The sequence below is a fragment of the Acanthaster planci genome, linkage group LG07 (genome assembly GCF_054643075.1).
Source record: "Acanthaster planci isolate LZ-2023a linkage group LG07, COTS_SCS, whole genome shotgun sequence".
NCBI classification, from domain to species: domain Eukaryota; kingdom Metazoa; phylum Echinodermata; class Asteroidea; order Valvatida; family Acanthasteridae; genus Acanthaster; species Acanthaster planci.
In genome coordinates this window covers 14994807-15004895 of record NC_141783.1, presented here as the reverse complement: position 1 = coordinate 15004895, position 10089 = coordinate 14994807, and the positions used below count along the sequence as shown (strand labels likewise).

The following is a 10089-nucleotide window of genomic DNA, read 5'->3' as shown; positions in this document are numbered from 1 at the left end:
TTGGTTGAATTCCCAGAGAGGCGCTATTTTCTTGTCAAGGGGCAGGGGTAGTCTAGCATTATTGGCATTAATTATGTGACTAGTATATGCTTTGCAGGTGGGATTTGTACTTGCCTTATTCGGAAAAGATCTTTAGAAGTGAATGGAATCATCACATTGACATTTGTTAAACCCCGGCTTTTGCAGGTCCTATGCAACCCATTTGACGGGCGACGCACGACGGGCGATGCGCGACGCACGACGGGCGACGCGCGACGGACGACGCACGACGGGCGACGCACGACGGGCGAGGGGCGACGCACGACGGGCGACGCGTGGCGCACGACGGGCGACGCACGACGGCAGATACGGAATTCCATAGTTTTGCCCTGTGTTTGCCCATATTTTTCAAACACGGTTATACGCGCAAGACCGGTAGTCTGTGTGTTATAATTATGTTTGTGCACCCTGAGTTGAAGTGCACCCTCACCGGTGAAAGCAAGACAGGCTGGTGAGATCTTGGCCGTTTTCCAATACTCGACTTCCTCTCCGTCGGAGGCTTCGTGTATAGGAAACCAGTCCCCGATTGCGGGCCTGAAGCGTTTAACTTAAATTGAAGTACTGTAATGTTTGGCTCTTTTGCATCTTACTTGATGTTTTGTGGCACTATTGGACTTACTATTGCAATTATAAACTTAAAGTCAGGAAGAAAAAAACAGTTGAAGCCTGTTTCGGAGCCCAAGTCGAGTATTGGAAAACGGCCCTAGTTTTCCAACCGGGTTCCTGCGCGCGTTCGGCCCACACGCGAAGGCCATATATGTACATGTACATTCCAGCATAACATCGTTGCACATCCTCAGTCGTGCCCCGCGCCAAACACGCGTAAACTTGCGTACCTGCGCAGTGACTTCTTACCGGAGAACCGTCAATTTCATTTACAAGCACGCCCTTTTTGTTTCCGCTCCACTCGCTGGTTGCACGACCACCCGTACCGACTGACCATTCTGATGTCTCGTTTTATCTCAGGCAAGGAAAGCCGATTGGTTGAGGTAGAAACTGGTTGTTTTCAACCCTACCGCGGCCAACTTAATGACGGACGTTGAAACGGCCCCTCCCTTGTATCCAAATTGAAAAACTAAAATTAAACAGTAAGGCATTCAATTATTATTAATTATAGAATGCATGCTTACACCCACAATGTGGTTTAAGGTAAATCAAAAACCTTTCATCATTTGATTATTCTTATTTAAGAGCGAAAATGCATAAAACGTTGTTTCCATACAGGCAGCACTTATTGTAAGATGAATCTATAAACAGGATTAACATTTTCTGCTATAATAATATAGTCTGCTTCCACGCTCAACGAATCTCCCAGAAGTTGTAAGTGAATTGGAGTTTTGGCGATTCATCGCTTCCGACAGTCCTACATCTCCGTTTTTTGTATTACCGTGAGTTATTCCGCCTATTTTTGGTCGCACAAAATAGGTAAATAACAAATGTGTGTGGGTGTGTGCGTGAGTGGCTAAACTGGAACAAAATGAAGACCGATGATTGCCCATAAGCAGTCATTTTTTTAACCGATGAAATATCGACAGCAACCAAGACAAAGAATAAAGAAATACCTCAGTGGCCTCTGTGATACCAACTAATTCTAAACTAATCGAGTATAAGAACCTCGAAATGTTCTTATGAAGTGCACGTTTTACTTCAACCAATAATAAAGTCCGGAAACTGTAATACCACACTTTGGGACAGGAAAAAATTTCCAAAGAATGACATTAAAAGTTGGTCCTCTTTGTTTCTGTTTTGCTTGTTGCTTTTCTCCTGTTTGTTTTCCCAGAATATGCCAAGATGGATTGATTAGATTACACTAATTATCAAAAAAATAACCAGGTACTTCAAGCAATACGATTGGCTCCGAGCCTGTCCTGTGAATGGCCATTAATTAACAAAATGAATGGTAAAAAATGGCTGAAAAGTGCCTGCAACGCTGCAAATGTCTCCCGCGAGGTTTGTTGTCTAAAATAGGGAGAGGTAAATAAACGTGGCCGTGGACGGGGCTTAGACAGAGTGAATTCAGAGAAACTCATTCAGATTTCATAATTTATTTAAAGAACGTCATTTACAAAACAAAAATATTACCGGTACGGTATATATTGTTCAGACCGAGGTTAGAAAATTCTTAATACATGTATGTGGTCTGCGACTGCGCGGTAGCTAAGTGTGATAATTAGTATCAATGTCACCAATTCCATGGGAAACCACTATGTGTTCGAGATTTTACTCTTTAAAAAAACTCGCTTCCTCACACTTTCCTTCCCTTTCATTTCGTCAAGAATGATGTGCTGACATATGGCGTCATTTATATTCAAATAACTTACATGCTGTAATTAGGAAAACTTAGCTTTTTGATGCTTTATATTTCATCTTTTCGCTTTTGACAATCCGGAGATATGCCCCCAACGCTCAAAACAGTATTTTTCTTACTCTGGGAAAAGGGTTACTCCTTTGACACGCTTTGGTGCATTGCGTTGTAAGCAGCTCCTGTCTTCGTTATTCCGATCAAGAGCTCAAGCAATCACACAAGAAAGTGGCACAAATCCAACTGTGATTGCCTGCCTGCATTTACAACGAAAATACGTCTGGATCGCAAAACGCAAATAAAATGAAATCAAAACATCACCATGCCAAGAATGTCCTCTATGCAACCCAGGAACGTTTTAATACTACTATAATTGACAGTTTGTGCTTAAAATGTACAGTTTTTACTCACAACATTCTGGGGGACTCATCAGGTCGGGACCTCACATTCATGTGTAACTTCTCCCAAGACTAAAGCTAAAATACTGGAAGACATGTTTTATGGTAGCAACTTTATTTTCAGTGGTTTCATAAGGTTACTTCGAGGGAAATATGATTTTTCAGTAAGGAATCCGATTGCAAATGAGAAAGGATTGAAACGTTACTGTTTAATAAACTGTGTTTCCAGTTGCCCCATGCTCACGATTAAACATTAAACATAGATGAATCGGCCTTCGATGGGCGAGGAATATCTTCAAGTTGTTTAAATTCGATGAATATATTCCAGCTTCTGAAATGGTCATTATGCATTTCATAAACAGACAATAAACAAATAGATATTCCTCCCAAATATAGATATCGTAAGTGTTTTGAGTGCTCAGCCGTTAGAAATCGATATTTACTAATCCAAACAACAGTGACCGTATATAAAAATTTTATTACACACTCAAAAAGTAGAGGCTTTTGCAGTATTTGTTGTTAGGTTCCACTTTTTTCTCATTGAAAACCTGTAGGCCTACAGAAAGCCTCTACCCTAATTTCCAAACGATCATGAATACCCGATATGCAAATTGTGACCAACAGAAGGTGTATTTCACGTTGATCTTGCAAGTCGAGATTCGACACGTATGTTTGTTTTCCTTTGCTCTCGTGCTTTGCTCTGTCTTTGTTTTTTTTGGGGGGGGGGCCGGGGAGTGGCGAGCCCAAAACCCCGTATATCTTGCTCTATCGAAAGAGAGGTCCCTCCCCTCCCCTACGACCCTCCCGTAATGAAGGAAATTGGAAGAATCGGTGCACTAAACGTAGGCCTCGCTCTCACAGGCCTTCTGATTGGGAGGTAAAATCCCTGTCTGAACGGGTTCTGACCGGCCTGTCTCCTGCAAAGGTACACGCTGAAACGAGGCTGAAGAAAGAAAGCATACAGAAACATGCACTTATTAAGCGAATATATTTGAGCAATATTTCTCGCCCTATATAATGACTGTGTAAGTGCGCTTCTACAAGCCACTTGGAGCTTTTTCTGTCCCCTTAGAGGGGTTGGTTTCTGTCACTCTTCTCGAAGAGTCTCAAACACCATAGATTTATCCCTTGACACGTAGTGGAGTTCTGATTATGGAGCGAAGTCGTGAACGAGCAGATTATGTTTAGGACCCGTCCGTCGCCAAATAATTATAGTCCAGATTTTATTATACACGTCCGTCCATTTGGCGGCTGCCTGAGCCACCCTGTAAGCCTTCGACCCACGTTGTAAATCGGAGGGCCTCCATGGAAAGCAGTGTCGACACTGATCAGAACTTACCCTCGTTAAAGATGACATAATGAAATAAATAGTTCCTTAAAATGAGGGAATCCTTTGAAGCCAGCAAGTAAATTTATGCCGCACATGGTTAAGTAGGCATTTTACTCTAAACAGACAAAGTTCAAAACATACCTCGAATTCTTTTCAACTTGAATATCACGAGAACCAGAACAGGAATTCCACTGGCTGATAAAAGCACGGCCATCAGTAGCAAACCTATGAGCCATAATGAAGAAGCGAATTCACAAGGGATGTTTCGAACTGAATCCATGGAGCCCATAAAGGGGCATAATACAGGCAAACTTACTTACTAAAACAAAATTATTTTGGGCTCCTCATTTCGTGCACTGGCAATAGTTTCGCGGCCCATGAAGTCATTTCGTGCAGTCGAAATAAAGTATTTCGTGTGCTACAAATCATTTTGAGCACTAAAGATAAGTTACGTAACTTCGCTCGAAATAAAGAACTCAAATAAAGAACTCAAATTAATTCTGCTAGGTTTTTTTTCAGTTATAGAGGTCTACGCTGTGTCCCATTAGAGGGTCCGTAGAATCCCAGTAAGGAGGGAAATCCAGTGAGAATGTAAAAAATTCGTTACAATACTGCTCAGAGAAGAAATAATACCGTACCTAGTCCTGGCAAACATGTCTGGGCTGGATGGCCAGCCGAGTCACCTTCGAAAGGCCTTTGAGGTGAAGCTGTACTTCCTGTTGGGTGGTACCCTGTGGTTCCTCCTGTTTCTGCGTCTGTTTCACTGCCCAAGGTATCATACTCGACTCCTTCACCGTCGGCGACTTTAGCCGGGATAAGGGGGCTGGATGGAGGTGTCGATTTGCCCGGAATAATCCCTAAATCTTGGGGGGTGGGGGAGGAGTGTATTAAACTATTCAGAAAAAATTGCAGGGTCTGGCGATCCGGTAGTCTTTCTCGAAAAATCTGATGTCTTTAAGAAAGCCTCTGCCGGGATTGCAACGTCAGGCCTACATTTTTTTGATTTAATGATAAGTAAAAAAGGAAAAGAAGTTTCAAAGAGGCTGATTACAACACCGAGTTGGAAATGCAGACCATGGAGTCCATTTCATTAACTTTATCGAGAAATGGAAACGGAAATTACAGTTGGGATCATAGTTTCTGCCCATATAGTGGATTTGAGGCCATGCAGTCACCAATATTGCTCTAGTGTATTATGCCGATCGTGAGAGAAGAGTTTATCACCAGCCAATCACGTACTGTTTTTCTCAGCTGACGCCATAACCGACTGTTTTCTTATGAAATCTAGGGCCGTTTTCCAATACTCAACTCCGTCTCAGGCTTCGTTCCTAAAACCAATCCCCGATTGTGGGCCTGAAGCGTTTAAATTACAATGGATTTCTGTAATTTTTGGCTTTCTTGCATCTTATTTGATGTTCTGTGGCACTTTTAGACTGATAACTACGATTGCAGCTTCGAAGTCAGCTAGTAAAAAACAGTGGAAGCCTGAGACGGAGCCGAAGTTGAATATTGGAAAATGGCCCAAATAGTTTTTAAACTAACGCACTCCTGTAGGAATTTACACTACAACCCCTTTTGTGTCTGGTTGGTTGCTTTTTAACGCTGTATTTGACCCAAGTCCAAGAAAGAGATTTTGGATATGCATGTCGTGTGAAAGGGCTTGTTGCTGCATTCCAAAAAAGAAGCCACTGTCGATGTCGTTCTACATTTGGACTCTGTAAAATTCGGTAAATTTTCCTGACAATGAATTCCCAGCCTTCTATCTCTCTGTATAGGTGCAACGATTGGGTCAATATTTCATGCAAGCCGAATTTCACGCAACAACGGAACAATTTTTCCGGAGGATTGGTGGGGGATGCCAGAAACCTTAACCATAAAATATTGCTTTCTTACCTCGGCACGTAACACAGTGGTCGTCCTTAGATTCGGGGTCACAAGAAAAACACGATATGCACATCTGTAAAGCCTTTTCGTAAACCGTCGTTTTGTCGTTGTCCTGGCAAATTTTGTTCATATCTGGACCGGCTGCAAAGTGCAAAAACAAACAATATGATAGTATCCACTGTTTAATCACTTGAAATGCATTGACTCGTTGAGTTTGTGTCGAAGGGACAAATGGAGACAAGTTGCAAACCTACAACGTAAATGTCCACTGTCCATCTGATTAGACGCCATAACTGCAGTGGCACCGCACTCACACACACATTCCTCAGCCTGACGCGCGCGTGTGGCCGGCATTTCATGACACTAGGGCGCGTTCGATTAGCTTCCCTGAATGACACCAGTGTTACACGCAAGGGAAGCTTCGAAATGAGGCGAATCGAACTTTGCAGTGTATTTGCTAAGGCATTCTGGGTAAATGGTCAAGTCCCTGCCACGTTCCATCCTGTCCATGCTCGAAAAGTCCATCAGTCACGTCATTACACTCGTTCCGCCTTCGGAGACCCGCTCGCCAGCTTGGGTCGTAGTGGCCGACAACACCAGGGCAGGCACGAAGATTACGTGATGGCTAAACGAACGCTCTCGTGTAAGTTTGACTTACACGTGTAAACTAATCGAATGCACCTATTATTGGTCAAAGAGGCATGTAAGAGTTAACCCACCGCAGTATTGGCGTCTAATTTCCCGTTGTCGAATTACACTATAAACAATTAATATCTCCCTCATTTTCCATTTGGTCGTGCACTTGCATTTACGGGAATGAGGCATGTCATCAGTGAATTAAAAGTCCTTGGTAATAGGGGTAGGGTTATGGATAGGGTTAGGGTTGGGTTATGGGTAGGGGTAGGATTAGGGTTAGGGTTGGGGTTAGCGTTAGGGGTAAGGTTAGGGTTATGGGTAGGGGTGGGGTTAGGGGTAGGGTTTTGAGAATAGGGTTGATGTCATGGATAGGGTTAGGGGTTAGGGGGTAGCGTAATGATAGTAGGGTTGGGGTTAGTGATACGCTTTGGGTTACAAATACGGTTAGGGGTAGGGTTAGGGGTAGGGTTTTGAGAATAGGGTTGAGGGTTATTGATAGGGTTAGGGTTAGGGATAGGGTTAGGGTTATGGGTAAGGGTAGGGTTGGGGTTGGGGTTGGAGTTAGGGTTACAGATAGAGTATGGGTGCAGTGTCCCAATTCAAGGAAAATTCTCCGCCAGGCCGAGGCGCAGAAAAAGTACCCCCAGAGATTGTTTCGAAAAGAGGGGTCTGTTTGGGCCAAGAAATGGTGGAATTGTGTCAGCATGGCCCAGGATCATCTCTGTAGATTCAGGGGCACCCATCTGGGGGCAGAGAAGACAAAAATGGGATTGAAAATTAGTCAGAAGAGCCCCAGGAAGGTGAGGGATGTCATTTGAAAAATGGCCGCTGGGAGGGCTTGCCAACATTCACTTTTTTGGGGGTGAGATTGTTTTGGGCGGATAATTAAAAAAATTCATTGGTTAACCTACTAAGAATTGGAAATCAAATGAAATCTGAAGGACCAAACAACACATTGTTTTTTGTTTGAGAGGCCTCAGGGACTTCAGTTGCCTGCCATGGGGCTCCAAACTTGGTAGATTTTACACTATTTTCAATGGAGCTTAAATTGGTTCAGTGCGCCCTTATTCGCCCTGAGCTGAAGTGCACCCTCACCGCCGAAAGACAGACAGGTAGCACTAAGTTTTCCAACCAGGTTCTAACACGCGTTTGGCGTGCACGCGTAATTAAAACTCGTTGCGCGTGCTGAGCGTGATCTGCGTCAACGCGCATGAACTTGCGAACCTATGCGCTGCGTGAGTACTAAAGGACTGTCGATTTCGTTTCAAAACACGCCCTCATTTATTCCTGCTCGGAGCGGGAACAAGTGTATTTGATTTGATTAATTTACTATTTCCAGAAAACGTTATTACAAAAACTAAATTAAAGAAATGCAAACTCAACAATTTCCAAAAGTAAAAAAAAGGATGACGCAAAAAATTCAATCAGCTTATTTCCACTGCAGTCCCAACTGATGAGAAAATTAACCTGGACAGGTACAGTAAAATGGATCACAAATCATCCAAATATTATAAAAGCCATCAAATAGACAAAAATCACATGGCAAAAAGCAAAACTACACATTCACACAAACAATGGTCGTCAATAGTAAAGGCTCTCTCTGACAGCTTCTCTTAAATGAACCCGAATCAATATGGGCAAGTCCCCGGACCGCGTTTATCCGGTTCGGTAACCTTGTCATACACGCGGATGCGCCACGATTTGCAGACTCCCATTGGACGATAGTTGAAGTTGCGTGTATTCATGTAACTCTATGTGCGTGCAGTGCACGTGCAGCAGACCTAGTTAAAAACTGAAGTGACGTCCCACTTGATACACCTGCCTGCACGTCCCAACTCTTTCACGGTATTAAGTGAAAGACAAGCCATTTTGGCCTTTCCTTTGGCGGGGGGGTCTCTCGTTTCCTTTACTAGCATGAAATGACAGCCCAATCATTAGCCCAATAGTTTTGCAAAACAAGACGTGCTGTGTGGTGGATTTGATGTGTGGTGTACAGTTCTCCGGACACATTGTCTTGTAAAGAGAACCTCTTTACAGCTAATTCCTTCTCTGTAAAGATGTGGTTGACCAAGCACTTTTTCTGTCATATTATAATTCGTTTTCAACATTGTAGACCTTCACCAGTGTGGTTTTTCGTCTTGATTCTTGCATTTTCCCATTAGTCCCTCCGTTACAGTCGAGAGTGACGGTGATATATGAAAATCAAAAAAAAGAAGAAAAAAAACCAAAAAACAAAAACAAAACCAACCAAGGGGAGCGGAGATGCAAGCAGTTTAATTAAATAGGACCTGGTGGTCTATGCGTTTATGGTTGCACTAGTACTTCGCCATATACATGCGCATAGAAAACAGTTCAATATCCGACCGATATAGCCCGCCTGTTGACTCTCGGGAAGAGGTTGGCCTCTGTTTTTTTTCACTGGAAAATCAAGATTGGGGCCAGAAATCCAACCATTTGTTGAAATGCTTCCAATTAGTGCTATGCTTCTCCCACATTAATTTGAAATAGCGCCCTCAAGTTTCGGGTTACACATTACTTACGTGCACTGTCTTGGGTGTGTGACATTCAGGAACGAAAGAGTAATAGTAAAAATTGCATGTTTTCTGAGATTATGATCACTTTGACATTTTCTTGTGTGTCGGTCGTGTTTGCCGAAGTACTGTTTTGTAGGGGGGGGGTCTGCGTTGATGCCCTCGTGCCCCCAGGAGGCGTTACTGAACTACCCATAACACACAAACCTGTTTGAAATAACAGGTACAGTTTGGAAGTTTTGAGTTTGAAAATGGAGCTACTTGACTATGCCATTGTTGTAACTCCGAATTCCGATATTAAACTTATGGCCAATGAGGCACGGATTAATTAAAATGACAACATTAAGTTTCAGTCAGCCTGATCAAATCAGGTCTAACGTGAGTTACCGTGGGGGGGGCAGGATGGCCTATGCGCCTTTTAATGCGACAATGGGGTACAACCAAAAGCTAATACTGAACTGACATCCATTGCATTTTCGATGTCGTTTTCTATTCTGGAAATTCCAGCAACTAGGGATTCTTCCCTTCTTTCGAGTTCGTTTCATTATTTTCCTGCTTGTATTTTTTGCGTAGACCTGTCTGACTAGAGTGAGGGATGAATCAACCATTCACAAGAAAAAGAGCGGCAGATGCAACGCATTTGTTGCATCTTTTGGGGTAACCCAAGAGGATACGGGACGTGTCTTTTGTGAGAATTTTTCTTTGAAAATATCAAATTACTCTGCAGTTGAAAGCCAAAGAAATTTCGTGTTATAACAAATGAAAATGCATTTCCGTCAGTAAAACAAGAAGGCGAGTGCCGCCCGACTGTGCCACCCCTCGATCCCTTACTATTGAATCACCGATAATAAACATTGTAAGAATGACAGCGTTTATACTGAGATCGACACTGAGAAGAAATGGACCCAGGACGGTTGGGATCGGTTTCACTGTCGAATATTTCGGAAATGAATGAAAATAAATCGGCAT

The 10089-nt window shown here is 43.0% G+C and overlaps 1 protein-coding gene across 1 annotated transcript; it reads right to left on the bottom strand.

Annotated features, from left to right (window-relative positions):
* Positions 1 to 2068: 2068 nt before the first annotated feature.
* Positions 2069 to 6315, bottom strand: LOC110980322 (uncharacterized). Its single transcript, XM_022236903.2, has 5 exons — positions 6208 to 6315; positions 5963 to 6094; positions 4708 to 4932; positions 4211 to 4294; positions 2069 to 3682 (listed from the first exon to the last, which is right to left on the bottom strand). Exons 1-5 carry the CDS (start codon positions 6305 to 6307, stop codon positions 3576 to 3578), a joined length of 648 nt encoding a protein of 215 aa, XP_022092595.2. The 5' UTR covers positions 6308 to 6315; the 3' UTR covers positions 2069 to 3575.
* Positions 6316 to 10089: the final 3774 nt, after the last annotated feature.

Excerpts from the sequence above, each read along its gene's own strand:
- LOC110980322 (XM_022236903.2), bottom strand. The coding sequence starts at position 6,307 with ATGCCGGCCACACGCGCGCGTCAGGCTGAGGAATGTGTGTGTGAGTGC. Across the intron at positions 4,933-5,962 it reads CCACTGTGTTACGTGCCGAG|ATTTAGGGATTATTCCGGGC; the intron begins GTAAGAAAGCAA and ends CCACCCCCCAAG. Across the intron at positions 3,683-4,210 it reads CAAGTTGAAAAGAATTCGAG|CCTCGTTTCAGCGTGTACCT; the intron begins GTATGTTTTGAA and ends TTCTTTCTTCAG.